The 26,604-nt window shown below is 36.7% G+C and overlaps 2 protein-coding genes across 3 annotated transcripts; both read right to left on the bottom strand.

Annotated features, from left to right (window-relative positions):
- Positions 1-957: 957 nt before the first annotated feature.
- On the bottom strand, positions 958-7,488 carry LOC109014315 (pentatricopeptide repeat-containing protein At1g11900). The gene is made up of 3 exons (XM_018996740.2): positions 6,962-7,488; positions 2,320-3,458; positions 958-1,996 (listed from the first exon to the last, which is right to left on the bottom strand). The coding sequence occupies exons 1-2, from the start codon at positions 7,088-7,090 to the stop codon at positions 2,412-2,414; spliced, it is 1,176 nt and encodes a 391-aa protein (XP_018852285.2). The 5' UTR covers positions 7,091-7,488; the 3' UTR covers positions 958-1,996; positions 2,320-2,411.
- Positions 7,489-11,277: 3,789 nt separating this feature from the next.
- LOC108984575 (vacuolar sorting protein 18) lies at positions 11,278-26,491 on the bottom strand. Of its 2 annotated transcripts, XM_018956582.2 has the most exons (23): positions 26,084-26,485; positions 25,300-25,512; positions 25,058-25,197; positions 24,536-24,631; positions 24,215-24,282; positions 23,868-23,969; positions 22,789-22,933; positions 22,324-22,467; positions 22,107-22,226; positions 21,890-21,946; positions 20,779-20,838; positions 19,947-20,054; positions 19,127-19,269; positions 18,664-18,742; positions 17,118-17,180; positions 16,891-17,021; positions 16,526-16,631; positions 15,783-15,971; positions 15,330-15,557; positions 13,461-13,616; positions 12,789-12,950; positions 11,976-12,092; positions 11,278-11,753 (listed from the first exon to the last, which is right to left on the bottom strand). In XM_018956582.2, exons 1-23 carry the CDS (start codon positions 26,244-26,246, stop codon positions 11,580-11,582), a joined length of 2,964 nt encoding a protein of 987 aa, XP_018812127.2. In that variant the 5' UTR covers positions 26,247-26,485; the 3' UTR covers positions 11,278-11,579. The 2 variants fall into 2 exon arrangements, with proteins under 2 accessions (XP_018812127.2, XP_035547926.1); XM_035692033.1 differs by lacking the exon at positions 11,278-11,753 and having other exon boundaries at positions 12,052-12,152; positions 26,084-26,491.
- Between the last annotated feature and the right edge of the window lie 113 nt (positions 26,492-26,604).

Genomic DNA, 26,604 nt, shown 5'->3' with positions numbered 1-26,604 from the left:
CATCTATAGACCTAAAAAATAATAGAAAAAAGATATAAAAGAATATAAACAAACAACCCTTCATTATCCAATCTCACGCAATAGGTAAACATTTTCTCTCTCCAGAGGAGTTTTTTTTCTCTACCAAAGATCCTGCTATCCCAGCTTCTCCGTCCAGAGGGGGGTTGGAGGCTTTGAGCTTCGGCTCCTTCCTCTCTCCTCCTGTCCAGCCAACCCCTCCTCTTGTCCAACCAACATCGGAAATGTATTTAAGTTTTTTTATCTGTTTTTTCTTAGTTTTCTATCTATAACATCAAGATGCGCCGATTTGTTGCTTACAGACCTCCTACGACCGCCACGCAGCCCACTACCAAATTCTCCAATTGCCGATCTGTCAGATGGCAGAAGAAAACTATCAAACGAGTGGAGCGTGCATCTCACGCACAACTCATAGTGCACATGAGCCTCACGCGCCGCCGTGCCACGGGGAATCTACTGCCACCATCGGGGTCAGCGATTTCGGATCTCTTAGATCCGACTTTTACATTCTTTCTAAGAGTGACGCGTGTGCTACTCGCGCCTCCACCTCTAGTGACGGTCCTATGCCGGCATATCACCCCATCTTCCAGTTGCTACTTCTCTATATTCCCACTTTTCCTAACCAAAGATCAAGATAAAGCAGTCTTGAAAGTCTCCTCCAACCAACCCAGACCAACTAAATGCAACAACAATTCACTACAATTTTTAATCATAATTTTATAGTTTATTTATCAGAATATGCAAAAACCGCTTCAAGCGATTTTCTCTTAGTGGAAAATGGGTGTGAGCCAAATTTTTTGCTCCAAATTCCTCTTTTATTTCTCATGTTGAATTTGCTTGTTTTGAGATAGTTGTTGGAGACTCCACCCCCATTGAATTTAGTGTCTTGTAACTATTTAGTTTATTTATGAAAAAAAAAAAAAAAAAACCCTTCATTATCCAGTCGTTGAAAGGACCGGAGTGTATGTAGTTTTGAAACCTTGATCGGACAGTTCACGAGCTACTGGAGAGATGCTCACCCTACGGAGGAAAAAAAATACAGAACCCAGCCTTACCTAGTTTCCGGTTTGACAAGTATTGCGATTATTCTTTAGCTTTGTCTCTGATCTAGATTTTTTAAAATTCATGAATGGATTATGGGAGATTAAAAGTGGAAGAGACAATATTGAAGGTGCTCTACATTATGCCCCAACATTCCTGCCGTCTGTAAGTAAATAAGGAAGTAGTGATTGCACTTGTACATAGTCCTAAACAAAACCTTTTTCTTGGATCACTTTCTTCACCCTTTTGCTTGTGACCATTTGTACACTCTTAAATCACATTAACATATAACACATATTCAGTTTCTAGTTTTAACAAATGAAAGGGAAGGTAGTTAGCAACAAGGGATGCTATAGCATTAGATAAGGATCGCAAATTAATAAATCAATCTAGATTCTAGACTCCACAATCTTATGCTTCCGCAAGGGTCAAAACCCAAAAAGTTGGTGTCCATTCGTCAGATTCTTTTAGAAAAATCAGAAGAGTTGGAAGCCACTGAGTGAATTGTGTGAAAGCTATTACCTGTTGTAGCATATTTTAAATGGTTCATGGAGCACACTATCTGATGGCATCGACCACCATGCTGAGATTATTTTGCACGCCTAACTTGTGGAGCAAATCCATCTCTGACAAATTCCTAGCTTCAAAACCTTGAAAATAATTTCATCCGAGGAAATGTCCATGACGAGGCAACTTAGTAACAGATCCTTCAATACAGCATATGCGCTCCCTTAAATCTTGGACGGGTACCAGCAACTGATCATCCTCAGATGATATCAACCTCTAGAAGCATGTTAAAAATTTGCAAATGGTTTCCGAATTAGCAACCAGAGTTTACACAGCAACACAAGCCAGTCAGATGAATAAGCAGGCTGCCCATGGGCATCCTCTAAACGTTTTTCGGGTACACGAGATATATCAACACAAGCTTCAGTACCTATCACCACAGGGGAAACAATAATTCGTTATTACTGTTTATTGAACTTTGAATCACCTTCTTTGGAACTTCCATTTAAACCAAGTCAACTACAAATGAAAGTATATCAGTTCACATGCATTCATCATTAAGATGATGCTAATAATAATGATTCCATCATGCTGATAAGAATGATGGAATAGTTCTTGTGTGAACTTCATAAGCAGTCTGTGGTTTGGGTTGTGGAACAAACCCAACAGAATGAAACAAACTAGCACTCCATCTTATGATCAACTGAGCGTTGTATTGAAAAAGAAGGATAGAAAGAGAGCAGAACCACATACCACTACCACCCACACCACCAGAGACTTCCAGACATATCTTGGCTTGAATTAAACAAAGAACATGGAGACCTTGAAGTTATCTGAGTGCTCAACTACCTTTTTTTCCGTTTGAAATCATTTGGACCAGCAAGCTCTGAAAGACATGAATTCATTTCCTCCAAATATTTCATCGCCAACTCCACCTTCCCCATCTTCTTTAAATTATTTATTAGTGAACGATACAAATAGATAGAAGGACGGATCTGCATCAGCTTCATCTTGTTGAAGAGTCTTATAGATTCCTCAATGTTACCTGATCGACCAAAGCTCTCAATCAATGCAGTAAAAGTAAGCAAATCTGGCTCAATTCCATTCTCACCCATTTCCCTGAAATATACTAGGCATAAATCTAGTCTCCCAACTTTCCGCAAGTTGTTTAATAATGTATTGTAAGAAATGATATCTGGCACAATACCAGCTTCTTTCATGGACGCAAACTCACGGAGCATTTCATCGGTGCGTCCTGCACGACCCAAGATATCCATAATGGTATTATATGTTACTAAATCTGGTTTACATCTTAGACTCTTAATCATATCATATATCAGAAGGGCCTTATCAACCTGACCACATTCAGCAAACGCAGAGATTATTCTGTTAAGAACTGTTACGCTTGGAGAGGTCAGAGCCGACACTTCTTCGATGAATCTGAGTAGCTGTACACTATCATCTGTCTTTGTAAAAGCCTTGGCAACCATAAGATAAGAGGATGAACTCAAGGCTCCCCGAGATACCAATAAATCTTTGAAAGCTTGAGACAAAAGATCAATGTCATGCCTTTCACTCGCCGCCACTAGCAAGAGATTATATGCTATAGGGCTCGGAAAGATGTGTTTATCACGTAAGGATTGAAGTATTCTAGCAGCAGCAGAAAGATTTCCCGATTCACACAGCTTGTTAACAACAGTACAAACTTTTCCATTTGGCCTTTGAGCATTTATTATGGTGGTAAGAATATGACTTATGACTTCATCTGTCACTTCCTTTTCATTAGGAGAGGCCTGGGTTGTAAGCAAATGGTATTTTCCAATAAAATTATTTATAACAGCAAAGAATGGCCAGATCAAAGGGAAGCCAACCGTGCTGGAAGTGATACAGTTCTGTAAGAGAAGCATAACAATTAATTATTAAACAGGGAAATAAAACTCAGGAGAAATCGAATTTTACAAATTACATATGATATTCATCATACAGAAGTCCAGATCATCTATGATCTATAATAATTCCCTCTCTCTCTCTCTCTCACTGCTATTCTCCAATGATGGCCGTTTCTGGTGACTCACACGTAAAAACTTTCAATCTTTTCACGCATCTTAGCAATCATGTTTTTTATATCAACCATGGTTTCAAACTTGGTTTCATCTCGGTTTTCTGTTTGTTCTAAGCTTCTTGAACTAGTGGTAATGGGGAGAATCTCGGCACTAAGTGTCATTCAGAAGAGTAGGTGCGTAGTAAGAAAGTTATCCTTTAGCAGAGTTAGCATGGGTTGGTTGCTGGTCACCATGGAAGTGCGTTGAAGTCTGAGGGGTCGCTATAGTTTAGAAAAACTTCTTGCATAGGAAACAGAGCATAGCTTGAGCAAAGATGTGTCAATCGTCATGGATGATACTTGGCCATAGTTTTTTTCTCTTCCTTCTTCTGTAATGGGTCTCGGCCTATACAACCAACCACCTACAGTTTTTCAGTCGTTTAAAGTGGAAGACTTCAACTCTAGGGGTATGGCAAAATTCATGACCAGCACCTTGAAGGTGAAGTTGTATACAGAGGTTCTTGAGGGGACCGCTTTGGTGCCAGTAACCAATGTTGGAGACGGGCAATATGGGTAACATTGTGGAGGAATTTTCTGAAAAACAGCTGGAAGTGTTGCACAAGAGAAAAATCCAAAACATCCATCTGTTGATTCCATTGGAAAGGGCTCTGAGTTTTTTTGCCAGGAATAGTGTGCATGGTGTATTCGGTGTAGTTGTAGAGAGTGGAATCCATAGCACTCTCTTTTGGCATAGAAGCCAGCTGGATTCTATGAGGGAAGGTGGATCAGTTAATTCATGAGATGAATATGGGATTGAAATTGTGAGGGCTGGTTTAAAACAAAGAAGGACCCAAGCTAAACAGAGGGGGAGACCTCAGTTTTGCGTCAATCGGATAAGGTCTCTGCACAAGATAAAGGGAAAGGCCCTTTGGCTCTAACGTGGCCCAATGTGTCAATTAAACAAGTAGGGAAAATTAAGGATTTTCATAATCCTCGTATTGGGTTTTACAGAAAATTAGGGATTTTCATAAGTGAGTGGGTGTGTCTGGTGATGGGTTTGAGAATGATTAGATGGCCTTATTTATGGCTATTGAAGCAAGCTGTATCCCAAAGATTCCCAATTCTAAGTCTGTGAATAGAGGGAGTTGGCAATAAAATCGGTTAGCATGTTCTATAAATTATGATTCTGAAGTAGGCCAATCTAGTAGAAGCAGAGGAAAGGGGTGGGGTACTATTTACTTATGTAGCCGGCAATTTTGAAATGTGAGGGGACTGAACAAGGGTGATAAACAGCTAAAGGTTAGATTTTAGAGAAATGATACTTGCAGTCATAGGGTGCGCAAGTGCCACGCACTCCTTTTGAAAAAAAGTGAGTAAATATGAGATCTACATGAAAAAATTAATTTTTTAATGGTGGGCCTGTGCGGTGCTTGCACAACTCATAATTGTATCTAGCATTACTCTAGATTTTTTCTCAAGGAATGGAAGGCTGATATTGTGTGCTTACAAGAAACAAAGACGGAGAATGCTGTTTAGGGCAGATTTATGTAGCTTGTGGGGTTGTCAACATGTGGATTACTATTATCTAGGATCAGTAGGGGCTGGTGGTGTTGTGTTGTTGATGTGGGATAGGAGGGTGTTGGAAAAAATGGAGTTTTGAGGGAGTTCAATTTTTCCTGTATGTTAAAAAATGTGAAGGATAACATTCAGTGGGCGTTTGCAGGAACTTATGGCCCTATCATCAATGGTGATAGAAGTTTCCTATGGGATGAATTGGCTGGGCTCATTAGCTGTTGGAATGTACCGCGGTGCATTATGGGTGGCTCAACATGATTTGGTTCTAGACTGAATGATCAAGTAAGACCCATTTGTCCGCTTCTATGGTGGAGTTCATGGATTTCATTTCTGAAAACGACCTTTGGGAAATTCGTTTGATTAAAGGGAATTACATGTGGTCCAATATTTAGATCCCCACGACATGATCTAGAGGCAATAGATTTTCATCTCCCCTGATTAGGAAATCTAGTTACCTGATTTGTCACAGAGAAGACTACCTTGATTATTATCGACTCACTTTCCTTAGTTACTTGATTGGGGGATGTTGAAGGAAGTAGGTTACTTCGATTCAACAATATGGGTTAAAAATTGAGGCTTTATGGGGCTTTGTTCTCGGGCACCCAGAGCCAATAAAAAATAAATAATTGAGGCTTTATGGACAAGGTGAAACAGTGGTTGCTTTCATATAGTTTTCAAGGCTCCCCTAGTCTTGTTGAGAGCATAGAAAAAAAACTTGAAGATATGCATTTAAAAGGAGTTAGGCCATCTTGGGAAAATGAATATTCTTCTTTTGAATGAATTATGTTGTGTTGATGTGTTATAAGAAAGAAGATCCTTGCTTAAGATGGAAGAGTCGAGAAAGGAGATTATCAATGAATTGGATAGAATCACTCTTTTAGAGGAGTTGAGTTGGAAGCAGAAATTCAGGGCATTGTGGTTGTGTGATCATAAGCACTTTTTAGCTAATGCCCACTTACCATGGGTATATTCCTCAAGCCGGCTGGTGTGGTCAATCATATATATAAAATCATAAGGATTTCTTATGGGGTGGAATTGACAAGAAGTTGAAGTTTCATCTAGTCAGTTGGCCCAAGATTGCACTCCAGTCTATTCATGAGCATTGGGATTTAGAAATTTCCTCCTAAGACCTCTACAGAACAAGGGAGTTCCCATCGATCATTCACATGAAAAAATCATTAGAATTTAACAGAAGATATTGACAGATGGTGTTTATCCATGAGCAGCAATAAGTACACCTATAACATCCCTTTTATTTTACAATTTGTAGATATGACATTCTATCTGGTCACATATATCTTACACCAAACTAGTGATAAAAATATCTCCTTATTGCAAGACGATTTTTTTATTATTACAAGATTCTTTAAACGTATCAAGTATCTGCTATCTGAAATCACTGTACCATTATAAGAAAATACCTTTACTTATTGGAAAAAAAATTGCCAGCCCACCCATGTATAAGTTCCCCGTTGACACTAGAGATATGCCATTTTATTTCCATCTTAAAAATATTTCTTTCTTTCTCAGATTTTCGGCACGTTTCTACAAAATAAACAACCTATCAAGCAATACAGTACACAACACTTTCAGCATCTTAACAACGTTCTTATGCAAAGCCAACAACAAGGTTTAATCAATCCCAAATTAAGAATAAACACCACACCACACATACTTTGTTTAGATGAGTAACTAACGGTGCCACAACAAAACACGGATTTTAGCTTTGGAGATGAAGAAAAGCAATTCCAGAATGATAAGTTTGGTACTTTCACTTACATTGTACCGGCAAAGTCTGCTTCCTATGATGGGAATCTGACTTCTAAACCGAGTAATCGCCGAAGAGGAGCATGTCTTGCTTTTGTCGCATTGAAAAATGTGCCTGAGGTGCATTGAAGCGGTTATCATGCTCGATTCTGAGACAATTAGAACTAGGAAGAGAGCGGTAAGGAGTTATAGAAAAAGCAGCTCGGCAGCACTCAGATGGCTTATGGGTGAGGGAATTAGGATTTCGATAGGAGATGGGAGCAGAAAGAGCCGACAAGTCTGAGAGTAGGGTTTAATGAGTTTGGTTGGGGTGAGAGAGAAGTTGGAATTCCTTGGACCTTGATGACTTCCAAGGAGGGCATTTCGTTCATCGGAAACCTGTTTTCAAAGAAGCAGAAAGAGCCGAGTTTGAGATGAACTGGTAGGGTTTAGACTTTAAAGTGCACTTGTATTCAGAGAGAGAGAGAGACAGAGAGACTGGTGAGGTGTGGAGGAACGGCTGCTTGCGGGCTGGAGTGGAGTGGCTGGAAGTAGCTTAAGGTTTGAACTTTGAAAGATTATTTGCGTTTGAGTAGTAAAATGATATGTGATATCATATATTTTGCGACGAATAGTAATAAAAAAATATTAATAAAATATTAATTAGTAATAAAAAATAAAAAAAATATGTAAAAAAATAATTATGAAATAATAAATAGTAGTAAAGGATTCTTAGAACATTCTAATATCTAAATAGAGTATCTTATCATTATTTTATTTTATGAGATGAAATGAGAATTTTGTAAAGAGAATACCTTCCCATCGGTCGGGCTGTCCAATCTCAAATAACAGCCCTCCACGTAAGTCTTTTAATTTACATGTCCTGCTTCTGCTTACACTTGATCAAAAAATCACAAAACTCCCCAATCTTTCTCCCATGCCCTCTTCGTCTTCCACCAAAAGGACCTTGACCAAATCCAGAGCTTGACCTTGCTGAGCCGCGATGGACCTCGACCTTGCCAAGCTGTGACGGACGGAGATCGATCCCCAAGCACCCATCCCAAATCCAAAGCTCCATCTACAGATTGATTTCGAATTGGGTACTGCAAAGGATTGATTTCGATTTGGGTATTGCGCCGAAAACCTTTGTTGTTTATTTATCCAAAGGTGAAAACTCATTTCCTTAATTGTTTAAGATATATTCTTATTTTCTTTTTTAATTTTGTACTATATATATATAAATTTTTTATTGAAGGCAAGATAGCTATATTGTATTAAACTAAACAAAGAGAACTCTTGATAGACAAAGCTACCTTAGTTACATATATATAACAGGTGGGTCTTTTCCACTATGAAAATCCAAAAGACAGGGGGGTATACTAATAATGGATATGCTTCCAAATAGATATTTTGAAGCCGCTCATTGCGCTATATTATGCGCACATCGATTATGATCTTGATGAAATTTTTTAATACACCAACTCTCAAAAGATCGTAGGAGTATTCTTGTATCTCTAACTATGAGTTCGATGATCCAATCAGTAGCTTTCTCAGGATTTTCAATCAATTTAATAACAACTTTTGAATCACCACCGATAGCTAATTTCTTTATCCGAGTGCTCTAGCTTCTTCAATTCCTATGAACAGAGTTATTGCTTCTCCTTGGTTGGCATTCTTGGAATTGATAAATCTGGTTTTAACAAAAACCATCGAATCATCTGATGTTTTGCACACTACAGCTGTAGTACTGCTCGATTCCCGAACTACTACATCAAATGTTAAAAAATAATGTCCTACAGGTATAGCCTTTTCATACACAGGATTACAAAGATGTTTATTGCCCCATGCATTACAATGATCCCTGAAATTCTTGATGGTTCTTGTCACAAAAGTCTCAATTTTAGGAGTACATGATTCATGAACAACTTTGTTTCTAAGAAACCAGATATTGTCCATTGAAATGATGGCAAACAATTGGAAGCTGTGTTTATCCATATTTGGAATACCAATGTTTTGGGGGGGAATTAACAAAGCAATCAATCCAATTAACAATGCATTTGCTTGCAAAGAAGGAAATATCAAGGGGCCAAGGTGCTTGTCTCCATAATATTCTAGAAAAGGGGCATCTCAGAAATAAGTGGTTAAGTGTTTCTTCCTCAGATTCACATATGGGACAACAAGATTGATCATTTGTTAAGGGAATGAATTTTTTTAGCAAGGCTCTTGTTGGAAGGATATTGTTCAAGATTTTCCAGGTGAACGTCTTAAGTCTATCATGTATCTTGATTTTCCACACATTCTTCCAAGTTTTTTAATTGATATGCGATTGATTGCTCTCTGTGGGTATGTTAAGGGCAGCGTGAGCAGATTTCACAGAGAAATTTCCTGAGGTGTGATTGATCTAGATTATTCTATCCTCCCTAGAGTGGAAATCAAATTGAGCTAAAGGGATCTTGATGATCTCATTAACAATGTTTTGATTGAAAAGGGTATGAAGAAGCAATTTATTCCACCTTCTAGGTTCCTCTAGTGTGAGTTCAGAGACTTTAAGAGTGGGATCTTTGAAGATAGTCTCATTTTGAGAGGTGGGAGTGAAAGGAGTTAAGATTGGAGATCCATGGGTCAATCCACACTTTAGTGTTGGTACCATTATTAATCTGATGAAAAACACTTCTCCTAAGAAAATCCCTTTGTTTTAAAATCCCTTTCCACAACGAAGAATCTGTCACTTTTGGGGAGGTGTCAAAGAAATAATTGTTTCTGAGATACCTATTCACAAGAAGAGTTTTCCAATTTGAAGTGCTACCATTAATCATTTGCCAGCTTAACTTGCAAAGGAGAGCTTTGTTGAAGTTGGTTGTTAATCTAAGACCCAGACCTCCCATAGACTTGGGTTGACAAATAGTTTTCCAAGATTTTGGTGTGAGATTATGAGTTTTATTCGATTTGAAACCCCACTAGAAATTTTTGAAAGACCTATCAATGCTTTTTGAGATGTTTTGAGGAATCCACATTAGACATTAAATAAGATGGAATGGTACTAGCAACAGCTCTAATCAAGTTTTATTCGATTAATTTTGTACTACATAGTTTTAAGGGTTTGGGATTGAATTTGACCCTTTGATTCAAGTTGTTTAATTCTAGAATGCTTTGGTAATATGGAACATTTAATTGTCAAATGTTCCCCATCCAATTGATGTAAAAGTAATTGATTGGGGTCATAATGTATGTGTGAGGATTACGTTCTTTTGCCTCAAAATATTGAACATATTTGACAGCTTTTATTTGAAATCAGTTTGTCGCAGCACCCAATTCAAAATCAGTCCGTCGATGGAGCTCTGGGTTTGGGATGGGTGCTTGGGGGTCGATCTCTGTCCATTGCGGCTCGGCAAGGTCGAGGTCCGTCGCAACTCGACAGGGTTGAGCTCTGGGTTTGGTCAGGGTCCTTTGGTGGAAGACGAAGAGGGCACATGAGAAAGATTGGAGAGTTTTGTGATTTTTTGATCAGGTGTAGATAGGCGCAGGACATGTAAATTAAAAGACTTACATGGAGGGCTGTTATTGGAGGTTGGACAACCCGACCAGCAGGAAGATATTATTTTTTGTGAATATTAAGATAATTTGTGAATAGTAATGAGATAGTTTGAGTTGATTTAGAAAATGAGAAAAAAAGTTAAATAAAATATTATAAAATTAAAATATTGTTATAATATAATTTTATAATATAATTTTTGTTTGAAGATTTGAAAAAATTTAATTTATTTTTTATTTGAAAGCTTAGGAAAATTGTAACGATTAGTTTGAAAAACTTGTAATGATTATTTTAAAAATATTTATATTTGAATTATATTTATGAAGGAAATGAGATTAGAATTTTAAAATCAGAATTTTGGAATGAGATCTTTGATGATGAATTTTTTTTTATTTAATATTTTCTATATTTTCAAATCGATCTATCCTTTTACCCTTTATTTGTTAAATTTGTAAGTTGACACAGATTTATCATGTCATCATCAATTAAATTTAGATGCACCGGAAAAATAAACAAAATCATAATAAAAATAATTAAAAATACATAGTCACCCTTCACATTGTAAAAAGATTAGGAAAACTAACAAGTTTTTTTAGAAATTTTAATTTGAAAAACCATTAACAACTAAGAAATGGTTTTTAAAAGAAAAACCTATTAGCTCCCCATCTTTTAAGATGTGTAATTTCTTTGGTCTTTAGCACATATTTCAAATTGTTGGTTCTGTTTGTTTGTAGCTTAACGACAAACTAAAAGCAGCTGAGCTCAATGTAAGTGCTATTAATACACAAGTAATCATGTTATGGTGGTAATAAGCGCCCTACATGCATACAGATCCCTTTTCTCTATCGCTGTGTTTTTTGAATTTACGAACTACAGGAAAATATAAAAGAAAATGTTAATACAAATACGCGCACACAATATTACTAGGGTCACCAAACCCACAAAATAATTAACAATAATGCTGATGAGTTTTGCAAATAACCTGGAGATATATATATATATATATATATATATATATAAGTTTAATTACTCCCAATAAAAAAAAATAGCAAGGCAACCTTGCAGGCAACAGCATACCTCCCTGAGAACACAGGCACAACCTAGGCAGACATGCTATTATCATACAGGTAAAGAAAGGCTCCTCTGGTTTCCAAGATTATGTGGTTTTACTTCCCATGACATAACCTGCTGTGCTTCTTCCGGCAGGATAAAAGGCAAGGAGATCTCACGGATCATCAAGTCACCACAAAATGGGCATTCGCTGGCTATGGCGTCATCCAGCTGTGATCGGAGCTGCCCATTAATTGCATAATAATTAGTCAGTTTAGCTTACACTTGAGAAGCTATGGGCTTGTGTTTGAACACTGACAAGGAAACAAGACTTGCAATTTTTGTGAAAAGTGATGGTGGTCTACAACAAAGCCATGAAACTATGTTTGAATCAAATCAGATGCCTTCTTATACACCAATACATGCTGCCTAAATGCAAATCAAGAACCACATGGAAATACAGACCTTATCTGCAGGGGCCATGCTAGTTATGGAATCCTCAGTTACGCTTCCATTTGAATCCTTCCTTGCTTCCCCACCCAGTAAAGTAAGTTGCTTCTGCAGGTCCAGTATAGACTCTGCCTGCAACATTCATCCAAAAAGGGAGGAGAGAATTTAGATCGTGCCAGAGAGACCCTGTTACTGGAATATATGTCAAAAACGACAATACCAATCCTAAACAGTCAAAGACATGTATTCTCTTGACAGTACAAAACACATTGCGAAGTTTGGATAAGATGGAATTTTATGAGATGCCAAGAATGAGTGATTATATTATGGAATTAAGTAATTGAATCTGTTTGCTTTCCATGAGATTCAGTAACACTGGTCACTAGCCAGGCAGACAGATCAAGAACCAAAATTATTGATTAGGCTTCCAACTTTGCTTTTCTTTTCCTCCATCATAATGGCCACAGAAGAATTAAGTAATATAACTAACTGCACATTCAGAGGCGCCAATGGTCTTGACTATGTGCATGTTTCTGTGATAAAAATGAATCTATAAACAAAAATTTCTAATTTAGAAAAAGCTTCCAATATTGTTTGCTGCAGCATACTTTAAGATATGCTCCATCTAGTTAACTACCACATCTTGCTAATAACATTACTAGTTACTAAATAATAGAACATGATGATTTTACTTCAATTTTGCGCAGTAAGAAAATCTTTTGACTGGGCTAGTGATAAACTAACCAGAAATGATGGTAGTTCAGCCATACAACACTCATGCTAAAATAAAATCAACTAATAGTGCATAAGGAAAACACCACAACTTACTTGAGCTTCGTTGGTACAACGTGTGACATGGGCAATCAGGCATTGTGCATGGAAGGCATGTCCGCATGGAAAGACATAGAAAGGGGCTAGTGGTCCTATTGATGAGTAACCCTGAGCCATCTGGTACTCTCTACCCACAGTTAAAATTTTACGCCTACAAACCTGATAATTGGCATACAGAGAAGTCAACTCCAGATATAGGCACACCATCAGTTCACAACAGCAGATAGAATTAGTCAACTCTGGAGGAAAAAACATATTACTTATGAAAGTAATTAATAAATGAAAGCATCAGAAAGCTTGCAAAAGAAGTCCCATTTCAGATCTTAAGGGGGGAAAAGCTCAATTATTAGTTGAGACAACTATATAGCATATGGTGCTATAAACAAATTTTATGCAGCCACTCTCAACCCTAAATGTGACTGCTGGGTGGGGGAAGGTGGTTGGGTTGGTTTAAGGGAGGCTGGTTCGGAACTCTAACTTGTTCTTAGGAAACTAGATGTACCACTGTCTAAGAAAACCAAATCGAGCATGATAATTTGCTTCAGCTCCAATCTAACACAAGTGGCACATTTGTTAATGCACATGCATGCACACAAAAACACCAAAGTGGAGCTTGATTCATTAATTATCAGCTTGTCCATGGTAACTGAAAATTAGGATGAGTAATACCCCACACTCCCCATCACGATCAATCACAGCATATCTTTGGGCAAGTGCATTTATATCATTTCTGATGTTGTCTGCACCATGTGTTGCATCGTTCATCTCCTCTTTAAGTAGTTCAATTTGCTTGTTGTAATCCTCAAGTGATGAGCAAATTGCCTCCTACATACATATTACAGAAATTTAAGAACTAATTGCATCAACAGGAAATTTAAACAAGGTAAAATATCTGAAAATTGGCCTGCATTAGAGATAGGAATTTAGACAGATCATCTTCAATCTTGATTGAAAAGGGAAAAAAACTATTTCCAGAGAGGAAATATGTCACAATTTATTTTTATTCAACAAGAAACAAGGAATAAACCAGGTCTCTTATTTTTTTGATAAGTGGAATAAACCGGTCTCTTATGCCTAAAAAAACAGGTCTCTTATGAAAGCAAAACAAAGAGATACCTAAAGCTTCATCCATGGAAGAGAAAACAGAGAACCCACCACTACACTCCAGAATTGAAGGCACATAAGAAAATTGAGTTTTTCTAAAGTAGGATAGCACATTTCTTTCTTTTCTTTTGTTTGATTGTATTTGGAGAAGTGTGAGATTAAAGATATACTACAAGATCAAAACGCCAGCAGCAAGTTTACAGAAGTTTGATCGTCTTCTAAACCTTATTTTCCTATTGCATTTAACTGCTCTCTGATTTAAGTCTTGCTTTCCTTAATTTTCCTACCATTTCACCACTAGATTTATTTGTTTCTTTAAAAAGAAGATTGATGATGTCACATACAAAAGACAATCAACCTAAGTCAACTCATTCAGTATCTTTTAACCCGCACAGCAGAACACTTGAGCTAATTGTGGCAGTTAACGAAATTTCAGAAATTTTAAATCTTCAATAAGTTAATAGTTCTTTCCAACTTTGAAGTCCTCATCGCATTCAGTTGTTGGTATCCTTTGTTTAGGACTAAGGCCTTTGGTGCAAAACAGCAAATGCACAAAAGAACAAGGGCTATGTGAACTAAGTGAAAAACAAAAGAAGGATATGAGGTTCAACTACTACAGGAAAGATGCAAGGAAGTCCTAAATGCCTTGGCCTTTAGAGAAAACAAACCCTCTTGCAAATTACGAGCTTATCCGATTGCTGAAAGGGAAGCTCATACATTCGTTCTCTGGTGCAAGATGAAACCCAGACTCCCAAAAGGGGAAAAACCCAACAACCCTCTTGCACATTACAAGTTTATGGGATCGCTGAAAGGGCAGCTCATACATGCATTCTCAGGTGCAAGATGAAACCCAGACTCCAAAAATTAACAAAAGGGGAAAAACCCAACAATATATACACAAAGTTAAACCACAAGCTCTTCAACTTTGAGACCCCAGAAAACTTCCACTACACTTGGACAATAAAGAAGAAAGAAATCCACATATTAAACCGATGAATTTGCCCAGACTTAATGGTAGAAAAACCATCTGGATATGAGAAGAAGAGAATTATTTGAATTGGACTCACTTGGTACAAAGAACTGTTGGATAACTAAAATGAACCGTGAGCATAATTATAGAATATATATTTAACTTGTAATAAAATATCATTAAAAAGTTCAAAAGTCGCAATCCAAGTACAAAATATGTACACAATAGAGACATCAAACTAGAAAAAGAAAAAGATACAGCATAATCATGGAAGTTATGCCCATTTAAAGTCAATAGAAGCTGTCCAAAGGAGGAGAATGCTGAAAAAGATTGATTTAAGAAGCCAAGAACTGCTACAACAGATTGATTTAATTTTCCAAGAGAAGAAAAACAGCCTTATGTAAGAATGGAATCATTGTGACCAATAGAACAAGAAGAAGAAAACCATAGAAATAAATTCTCACTTTGAAGTCATCAATCAGAGCAAAGTCTGGAAAGAATGGTAATATATCCTCAATCTTTAAAAGGCCATCCGTTTCCTTTAGAAATGCTATAGCCTTTCGTATGTTCTCCCTTTTAGCTCCCTTTTCCTGTTCAATAACATGCTTGGCAACCATGAGCCAGAGCTTTTTTCTCAAGTCTTCGTCATCTTCAACCTTGTCTGCTTCAGCCATTGCGAGCTCAGGGTCAACCTAGCACACCAAAAGGAGAACTACTCAACAACCATGTAAAAATGCCTTCTAAATGAAAGAAAAGATAACCGTTAAAGGTTCAAAGCTAGTGTCTAATCTAAGATTCTGCATAGGTTTACACATAAGAAGACTAATGACACAGCTACAGCCAAAAAAAAACCTACAACAGACAAGATACAAATTAAACAAAGTGTAAGAACAAAATTGTTAGCATTGAACTGTCACCTGTAGGGCAAGAGCAACTGCTTCTTCATGCATAGACATCATACTGTATATATGTACACAGGCACGCATTCGCTTTTCCTTGAGGCATAGGCGCAAGGCATACTTGGGATCATAGAAGAACTCAGGGCCATTTTCCTGTCCTTTTCCAAACTTGCATTGCAGGAAACGCAGAAGTGTGCTATCATCTTCCTGAATAGAATTTTGAAAGAAAAAGAAACATTCAAGTTCCAAGTGCAATGTGATTTATTATGAAGATAAATTCTATAGGATGTCAATAAGATTAAAGATCTAGAAGGATGATGGATGAACTTTAGCCAAAAGTTATGCATATATATAAATATATACGTATATACATTCATATACATGTGTCTGTGTGCAACACACGTACAAGATTAATAAAATGAAGTACATAGGTTTCAAATGTAACACAAGCGTGACCAACTTCAAATGTATATGATCCATAGAGGTTATTAATGGAAAAAATGATACGTTTTTCAGAAACTAACACGACATTGAGTTCATAAAAACAGGAGACATGCCAAGATTTGATAGTAATGCTTGGACATTTTGATTTCATTTATAGCATGCATCAGTAAAGCATATCCCAGCACACCATGACACCCGTACAAAGTGCAGTGATTAATGAAACATATGATGGAGCATGCAAAAAGTATTATGCCACCATTCATTTAAAAGCATACATTCAAGGAATTATTTCAAAATTCTGAAGTTAGCAAATCAACCTGCTTGGCATAAAGAGAGAGCAGCAAGTTGTGAACTCCAGGATCCTCATTATGCAAACGATGAACACAGAATTCCAAATATTTGATAACTTCATGTGTTTCATTCCTACAAAAGATTTGGATCCAGGGAATTGTAAATTATAAACTTTTGTATTTCTACGATAATCAAAAGTTAGAAGTCTTTGAAATTTCAAGAATTGAAAGTCCATTGGATTCAAGGGGTGGAAAATTAATAATCTTGGCATTTCTGACACTTTCCAGGATCATGCAAGGTTTATCAGGTGCACAAGAAATTTGTGAACCCAGGTCTTAACATTGTGAAAGGAACTTATAGCTGAACAAAGATGCAAGTAGGTGCGCATTACTTGGCATGAGGCTCACTTGAATAACGCATCATTGCAGGAATCAGTTTCCTCGGATTCAGGTTGTTTGTGGCCATCCATGACTCCACAGTTTCATATGCATCAAGCATGATGAGGTCTGGGGCAAACTTGTACTACAAAAGAAATTCAATCATTATGGAGGTCAACAGTTGGTGAAAAAGAGCAACCAACACATATCTTGTTTTTGGGGGGGAATGTTCTGACTCTACCTGAAGGTCTATAGGAACAGCAGGTTTTTGGAGCACTTCCAATGCTTTCTTTGCTTCTCCTTGCTGAACCCAAAAACGGAGGGGGAGGGGGGGGGGACATGGTGTCAATTATAAGAATCATATCAACCAATTGGATTACAAAATTAACAGTTTCTACCTGATAAACTATCAATGTAATGCATCATCTCTATCTTAAAGCAAACCGAGTAAATAACTTCTCTCTTCAGCCTATCAGTACCAATCCATACAATAAGCTTCTATGACCTAAATATTCAATATTATAATTTGAAAGGGTACACAAAAAAATTGGCAAATCGGACTTCCATTTTAACTAGATTGCTATGGATCTCATTAATCAAACTACTATATCAGCTTCTTTAAACCCTAGGGGTTGGCTAAAGTGGTAAGGGCCTTGGTCTTGGTGGTATGCTCCCTCCAACTCTAAGGTTCGAACCTTTGGATGCAATCAATTTCTAGGGGCCACATCCCGTTGGCGAAAATACAAATATTTACCTGAACTATATCAGCTTCTTTAACCCCTAGAGGTTGGCTAAAGTGGTAAAGGTTTTGGTCTTGGTGGTATGCTCCCTCCAAGTCTAAGGTTCAAACCCTTGGGTGCAATCAATTTCTCAAGGTCATGTCCCATTGGTGAAATGTTACACAGGTCCAGGGTTTAACCAAGTTAAAGACATGTTGCATTTGCATGGTCTCCAGGTTTCCTCGTCATAAGAATAAAAATATAAAATATAAAAAAATATAATTTTTGTTTTCCACCATTCTTATTTGTTTTTGTTTCCAGCCAAAGAAATACTGCCCAACTCACATCTAAGTGCCCAGATCATAAAGCTAAGTTCTATGGGGTGTGAACTAACATCAAAGGCAACAAGCATGGTTATGGTACGTTAAGAAGTGCATGTATTGGTCCCCAGTTGTGATAGACTGGGGTTCTTACTCAAAATAGAAAAGCCGAAAAAGGATTTACTGGTTTCAGGATTTTTCAAGCCTCCTTTGACAAAACACTAAGTTTAATATTTCTAATTCAGTGCCATCTATGTCATTATTAAAACCAGTAGGAGCTAAAGGTCAGTTTTCTAAGACTCTTTAAGACTTGGTATGCAGTCCAGAGGTTTACCTGCCAAAGGAGGATAAGTAGGAGGTGTTTCTTGGACAAGTACTCATCCAATTAATACTGGTGAATATACAACTACTTGTTCGTAGGGCTTTTGTGTTGAGAATCCCTCACAACTATGATCTTTTTCTATTAATCCAATTAATGCCTATCAAAGTGGTGCTTGGGTGAAAAGACTGGGAGGGGAGAGGAAAACAAACTGCAGAACCAAAAACCCATATTTTCCAATTGAATTACAAGGCTGGACTAAGTTTCCCAAACCAAATAAAATAAAATCTCCAAGATCTAAGATGAGGAAAAACATAGCAGGACTGGGAATGAGAAAATTAAAATCAAAAGATTACAGAAACTATGAGTAGCAGCAATAGGTAACAACAACAACATTCCACGAGAAATTCAAAAGGCTTCCGAAAGCACCTGAATATAGTAGTGAACAACAATTTCATACTGCTCCCTCAGACTAGCAAAATATACTAATTCTTCAACCCGACCATAACTGTAGCATATTTCAAACAGAAAACAAGTTTATTTTAGCATTCTTATAACTGACTAGAAATCCAAGATAAATTGACATATATGCAAAATGAGTGTCCGTCACAGTACTTGAGAAATAAGTAAACATATACAGCAATAATACACTTTACCACTAAAAGTGAACCAAGTTACCATAATTTATGTTAGCAACTTAACTACACACTATGCATTTAAAAGATTAAAGCTATTTAAGAACACAGTCAAAATCTAGGATAATTTATTCACTCTTTCTAAAAAAAACCAGATATTGGGACACTTACAGCAAATCTCACATGCTGAGACAGAATAGTTCATAAACTTTTTTTTTTTTTTTTGACATATCTATAGTGGCTTCTTATAAAAGTACCTTTCCAAAAGTCTCATTGTAGTTGCTTCATCCAATACATCCTTGCAGTCACCAAGAAAAGCTCGAAACTCTTTAATGATCGATTGGTACTCTGAACTACGATTATCGACAGCAGTGTCATCTTCCAAGAGTAATCGGTTTATCTACAAGTTATTTTATGAAATCTGAATTTAGTTTTGAAACAGCAACATATAAATAAGTGCTTTGTAACTACAAGAGTGAAGGGATGGATGAAAATTTTCAGATGAAATAAGACATGTTGAAGATATCTAAAACTCAGATACAGATTTTCAAAATGGCTTTGATGCATTTGCACCAACTTCTCAACAAGATAAAGGCATAAGAGGGGCTAACAAGACCACTGGTTTGCCTATCAGAAATTGTGAATGTACAAAGAACCCAAGAAAAACTAACACACTGTTGTTTTGGCCAGAATTTAAATGTAGAGTAACCATATATGATCCTTGATTATTTTAAAGAAGCAACAAGAAGCCACATTACTCAGATTAAGAGAGACAAAAAGAAGGTTCAAAAGAAATAAAAAAACAGACACATTTACTTTTGTGCTGAACATTTTTTGAGCTGTTTAGTGCAGTTCTTTCAAGAAAGACATCAATGGAAAGAAATTGCAAGGAAAATGGTATCAAAATACTTCTCATTTCATAAGATGAATCAAATTAAACCAAAGCATCTTGATCTCCTAATTCGTACTAACAACAAACAAGTTTTACAGAGCAGTCTAGCATAGCAGACACAGAGAGAGAGAGAGAGAGAGAGCCAAGTTATCCCTCCAAAAGCCATGCATAAAAAGAAACAAAACCTTGTCCAAGTACAATTCAGTAGCCCAAGTGGAGATCATAGTTATTTGGCATTTATCATCCTTTGCAAGACTATCAAGCTTCCTCAGTAAGAAAGTTCTCAAAGCATCCTGCAAGCAAGCAAGTTGTAAGTGTATGTTTCACTATTCCAGTCCAAACAAATCTAGTCAAATTCATGCATATTATAATTAAAACCATCATTTAGGAAAGCCCATAGACAAAAGTCAAAATATGCATCCATCAGGGAGCGGCCTAATGGTCAAAGGGCAGGCTTGGGATGAGCTGTAGACTCAAACATCCTGAGTTCGATGCTACACTAGGAGTTCCCCGTACTACCTGAAACATGGTTCCAACAGATGGGGTCGTGTATCCAGTGTTTACTCCCTAAGGGTGGGTTCGAAAGACAATGCCTTGATGAGATTCCACATCATAAAAAAATAAAGTACAGATTATGCCAGATATCATCTACAATAGAAATCCTGCCTTTCTGTTTTTTACGTAGGTAATGGCAGTTATAACTGAAAGCTGAAAATATGCAGCTTGCACGAGCCTTCCACAAATTCTCATAATGAGTTGGCTTGCAGTCAAGAAAATATGTAAACTAAATCAAGGGTATTTGACCAATTGGAATTAAGTTAACAAAGCATGAACCCTACAAATTTCAAAGGCAATATGAAAGCTATATTCCATACAACTCTAGTTCCAAAAAGTAACTTGGTGTGAAATAACTGTCAAAATTGTGTTGCAGCCAACATTATAGAATGCATGCAGCAGGTTAGATCATTTGCCCTGCATCTTCACAAAGCCACATGAACAAAATAGTACTCCAGTTACCTGTTCGCTTATGCTAATAAACTTTAGAGTGATCTCCTCGAATGATAATATATAGTTAATCTGCAAAACATTTGCCTGTCAGCTACAACATTCTCTTCTGGATAAAAGAACCAAAAGAAAGAGAGCATAATTCCATATTGATATAGAATCAAACTTCTCAAGAATCAGTCTTAAGTACTATTCAAAATTTTTCTGATTTCTCCAATAAAGATTTGTCAAGAAACTCCCAGGCTAGGTAAAGGATAAAAGCTTCAATGTTCTTGCTGCATGAGCTAATAAGAGTTATAAAAACTTGATATACATTTATTTATCGAGTTAGAGCCAATTCAATGATAACAAAATGAAGCAGCATAATTGGAATTGAAGAAATGTGAAGATACAGAGCACCGAAAGAGGAAGTGAAGAAAGATAAGTAAATAATAAAGGTATCTTCATCTCAGGCATAAACTAGAAATGGTAATCAACAAGACCATGGAAACCAGTAGGAATGAGAGGGTAGCGTCATAAATTAAGGATTACAACGAGTTGTATCTATGTTAAACACCCTCATGATCAGAGGACTCACAGATGAAAATCAAAGTTCTATTTGAAGATGTATATTACATAAATCACATGTAATATCCTTCAAAAGATCGAACAAGGGTCGTGACCATACCAGATTGAGGAAGGAGTGGCTTACTCATCTAAAAATCAGGTGGCTTTGTCCAGACAGGGAGCAAGACATTTCATTTTAGTCAAGTGTAATATCAAAAATTCATTGACAGAAATATTAAGAAATTTCTTACCGATTGAGGACAAAAAAGGTTGGAACTTTTTGGGTGATCAGGTAGTGGGAACCCTTTAGAGTTATAGCCATTGTTCAAAATTGATTGAGCCCAATAGGTGAAACATGTATGGGATTTTTCAGTATGTCTTTGGGATGATATCATGAATATCAAGTTCATCGACAAGAAATCAAATAAATATAACCAAATCCAAGGCAACACATCAATATTCTAACTTAAATATATTTTTTGATAAGTAGTTCTAACTTAAATATATTGACATAATAAATTATCAATCTTCTAACTTAAATATATCGACATAATAAATTAAGTAATAGAGAGTTCACTTTTGCAAAGAAAGATGCTGCTCTGAGATAATCCTTGGAAGCAAATGCAGCTTCAGCCTGCACCACCAATAACTCTATTATACACTATCAAGATAACAAGATTTAGTAGGTGAGTGTATGCTGAGCATAAAGAACATAAATTGTGTGACAACAAATAACAATAGAGGTCTATAATCAGAACCAAGTGTTTAAAGCAATAGAATCAACTAGTCATGACCTGTACTAAATATACTTGGTCCCTCTGGAGGGCGTCACGACAATTTGCCAAAGCTGCAGCATACTCTTTCATGTCCAGGTAAACCTTCCACATATCTCGACCTTCATCATTGACAGACACCTAACATTGTGTTCTCAATCAGGAGTATAGGGAAAAAGTACTTTCTCATGCAACATGCACCAAAATACAGGAGATAAAGTCAAAAGAAGATAAAAACCTGAAATATAGAGTTCTGGTCATATGCGTAGAACAATCCAGCAGTGGCATCACTACATAATCCAATGATTCCCCTTGAAACGGACTCTGATGCCTGATCAAACTGAAGTTCCTCTATGATTTGCTCGCTAATTCTATTTACAACCTACAAACATAAAAAGGTACTTAGCAAATGTGCTGTGCAGGCATTTTTATGTAAAAAACTACAAAATCCCATTATAGACATTACAAGATTAATGTACCTCATATTTATTTATTTATTTTGATAAGTAAAATAACATTTATTGAAGTAAATAAGCATAGCCCAAGTACACGGGGTTTACTAATGTACCTCATATTTAAGACCAGAATTGATTCAGAACATAATACTTATTACCAGCACCAAGAATTATCTAACAGTCATGAGGTTGACAAGAAATGGGCTTCTTGATAAGTAAAGGTACATGAGTGTTAAGTAAATACTCACCTTGACCCTATTCCCAATAAGAAGCAAGAAATGAAATTCAGACACTGCCATTGAACTGGGTTTAACAACTTCAGCACTTTCAGACAATTTTGAATAGTCCAATAGAGCTTTGTTCTCCACAAAGTTTTCATCTCCATTTGGTGAACTGCCAAAGAGATTTACAAATTAAAATGAATGAATAGATAAATGGGTTAAATACTAAATAGTCCCTATGATTTGCCTTTTGGACAGGTTGGTCCCTATACTCTAATTTTGAACTTTTTGCTCCCTATACTTTCAACTTTGATCATTTTAGTCATTCCTTTAGTAAACTATCAATAATCTACTAAATATGTCATGTCAACACTAATGACTATGTGCCACGTGCTCCATTACTGCCACATGCAAAATAAAAGATCATAATTAAAAACTAATGTTAAAAATTTTAAAAATAAAAATAAAAAGGCAAAAAAAACTGTTGGGACGGCCAAGGCCTAGGTGGCCCAGCTAGTGAATGGGTGTGACCTAGGCAATGCCTAGGTCATCCCAAGCCACATCTAGGCACAGCCTTGATGATGACTGGGTCACACGACTCGAGTAGTGTCTGGTAACACCCAAACGATGCCTGGGCCAACCCAAGTGACACCGGATCACATAGCCCAAAAATGGTTGGGCAACCTAGGCAATGCCTTATTTTTGCCATTTTTTCAATTTTAGTTTTTAAAATGACTTTTTTACAATTTTTATAAAATATTTTTTAACATATGGCATGCGAAAGGACACGTGGGAAACATTCATTGATGTTGGTGTAGCTTTTACAATGGTTTACTATCGGAATGACTATAATGATCAAATTTCAAAGCACAAGAAACAAAAAGTTAAAATTTAGAATATAGGTGCTAGTCTGTCCAAAAAGCAATTCATTGGGACTATTTTAATATTTGACACTGTATAACAAAGGAAAATTTCATACTGAAACTACAACTGATGCAGCATCAGGTAAAAGCATGTTCCAAAAATTAAACCACAAAGCAAGTACTAGCTAACGTAAGAAATCAAATTGACATAAGTCACAAAAAATCAAGATTTTCATCCTTTACCTATTCTGCGATCCGAAATTTAAGCCACCATTATAGATACCAGCTCCAGAAAGCCATGCAAAATGTATGGCTCTTCTTTGCTTGATGAAGAAATGAAGTTCACTGAAAGTTAACCAAAATGTCAAGGGGCTCTCATATTCATAATGTTCAAAAAGAATTAACAGGAGACAAACTTCCAGGCAAACAGCACAACTATGAAAGCATAGACGAAATAGAGAAAAAAAATATCGAAATAGAGAAAAAAAAATATCTCCAATTTAAAATTTTGAAAGTACGAAAACATTTAGTTTGTCAATGATTTTGTCCATAAGGTGCTAAAATAAATTTGAATAAAAAATAGCATTTACCTGTGGGGTACTTCACCAGGAAGTTCCATGAAATGCACAGCACGATCTAAATAACTTGCAAAAAGAGCCTAAATTTTAAAATGGACAATAAGCCCAATATTCAACTATACCACACAATTATAAGACATAAACTATAAGCATATAACAAATTGCTACAGAGTACAGTGCACAATCTGACATGTTCATTGTAGAAAAGTTATTCACTTCTAAAAGACAGATGAAGAATGGATGTTAAGGTTATTTTATACAAGTAATCTAAACTCACTGAAAGTGCAAAACGCACACTCCAACTCCAAAGGTTAGAATGGGTGTTAAACTTACCTCCAGTGATCCAGTTCCAGTGAAAGAGTAAAGTCGTGTGGGAGTAACAGCCATCACATAGTATCTAGTTCCACTGAGTACGCTAGCTGTTTCCATCTGCAATAAAAAGAATATGACTAAAATGATGAATTCCTTACAAACAGTTATAGATCAATATATTCCATTTGCAAAGAAGCGGAATTTCTGAAAATAAGACAAATTTGGTTTAATCTAGCTTTCTAGCTGCTATTTCAATTCCTAGCAACCCCCCACCCCCTCTCCCTTTCTCTCTCCCTCTCCTAATGAAAAAGGCATTCCTGCATTTTGTCTACCTACAGATCTTTCTCAACTTCGTGAATCCAAAAAGATCATAGAGAAAAAAGAAACTTGTATAGCACATGCACTTGCAGCCCTACATGTACAAGTATTACAATTCAGACAATCGAAGTAAGACTAGTACAAATGGGTTAAACAGAAGCAAAGAAGTAAAATTTGGCAACCAACAATCATTGTTCCAGAAGAAAAGGCAGAAAAATATAACACCTGCAAACCCATGAAATCTTCTGGAAGTTCGCTCAATTCAAATAGAAATTTGATATACTTCTCCTTCTTGTCCTTCTCATCCACAGCAATCTCATGTAGTTGGCCGTTGTCTGTACCAAGAATGACTTCCTTTGTAGAAGCTGTTTTTCAAAACCACCAAAATAAAAAAATAATAATAATCAACACGAATATTTATGATTCACATTTCGAAAAATCCCAAGGCCAACACAGGGATAACTTACCTTCTGTAATCTGTTGTCTATTCCAGGCAACGGCATTCACCACGAGACCTTTCAATTTGCTTAAAACCCGGGGCTTGGTCCACTTTGCGTGAGTGTAAAAAGTATCAGCACCTCCACTCCCAACAATGACTGCAAGACAATGGCTCCCTCCCGGATCAACAAAAACCCTATGGATCGATTGCTCCCCAGGACGACCCACAGAAAGATCAATCTCTATAGCTCAAGTAAACAAGAAAATATCAGACATTACCTTATGCAACTACATATTGAACAGCTCACGTAAGAAGTACAAACGGAACAGAACCAAGCCATGCCAATCCACTCCAAAAAAAAATGTGGATGATTTAAAGCTCCGCTAAAAATTGAAGGCAAGTTCAAGTTGATCACGAGATGCAGAAAATTTAAACTATTTAGGTTCCGGCATAAAAAATCACTTCCCGAGTCAGTCTTACAACTAAAAAGTGTTTCCTAACGACAGCATCTCAGGTAACTAAGCAGAAAATTCAGAATCAACCAGCTGTAATTCTCCTAATCTCACTAATCGAGCACACGAAACAACGAATTAAAAAAAAAAAATCGATTAAAGCAATCTTATAGCAACCCGGATTCCCATTAATGAGCTACAGATGCATTGGCATTCACATACGAAGTGAAACAAGCAAAGAGTGTAACTAAGAATCTAATATACCTTTCTCAGCATACATCTTTTATACGAAATGAATTCGTCCATAAAAGACAAGCAATTCAGTTTAAAATTAGATCGGGAAATTGGAAAAGAACAAACCGGACGAGTCGCCGACACCGAAATCGTGGCGAATGACCCAGCCTTTGCTGGTGCCCAATACAATGACGTCGTTCCCGGCGGCCATGCAGGTGATAACACCGCGACCTTTCGCCGCGTACCTCTCTAGAAGATCCACCATAAATACCTGTCTCCCTGAATCCATCTTTGAGTTCTGAAGGATTTCAAGTCGTATCAAATGTCAATCATCCAAGAACCCCCAATTCACTCACTGTAAGACCACCTTGCCGAAAATCAAAGTCGCAGAAATATAAATCGGAGAGAGGTTCAAAATTTCTAATCAGAGAACACACAGAAACAAACAGCCGACGTCGTTTCGAGCTCCCGGCTCGAAACTTCGTATGGGTTGGGAATGAACTTGAGGAATGAATGAAAAATTGAAAATCATTCGTGAGTTTATTGCTATTTCAGTGTTAATTTTAATATTGTTCGTGATGCAATTTAAGTATCTAGAATTATTTATAAAAGAGTTGAAATTATGAATTTACTGACTCGTTATAATA

The sequence above is a fragment of the Juglans regia genome, chromosome 1 (assembly GCF_001411555.2).
Source record: "Juglans regia cultivar Chandler chromosome 1, Walnut 2.0, whole genome shotgun sequence".
NCBI classification, from domain to species: Eukaryota; Viridiplantae; Streptophyta; class Magnoliopsida; order Fagales; family Juglandaceae; genus Juglans; species Juglans regia.
The sequence above is the reverse complement of the archived record's forward strand: the minus strand, read 5'-3'. Positions and strand labels throughout refer to the sequence as shown.

Coding starts and splice junctions, on each gene's coding strand:
- LOC109014315 (XM_018996740.2), bottom strand. CDS start 7,090: ATGATAACCGCTTCAATGCACCTCAGGCACATTTTTCAATGCGACAAA. Junction 3,459..6,961: donor GCAGACTTTGCCGGTACAAT/GTAAGTGAAAGT, acceptor CTTCTCTTACAG/AACTGTATCACTTCCAGCAC.
- LOC108984575 (XM_018956582.2), bottom strand. CDS start 26,246: ATGGATTCAGGGAGACAGGTATTTATGGTGGATCTTCTAGAGAGGTAC. Junction 22,468..22,788: donor TTATTGGGAATAGGGTCAAG/GTGAGTATTTAC, acceptor TTATGTTTGTAG/GTTGTAAATAGAATTAGCGA. Junction 19,270..19,946: donor CTGAATTGTACTTGGACAAG/GTTTTGTTTCTT, acceptor AATAACTTGTAG/ATAAACCGATTACTCTTGGA.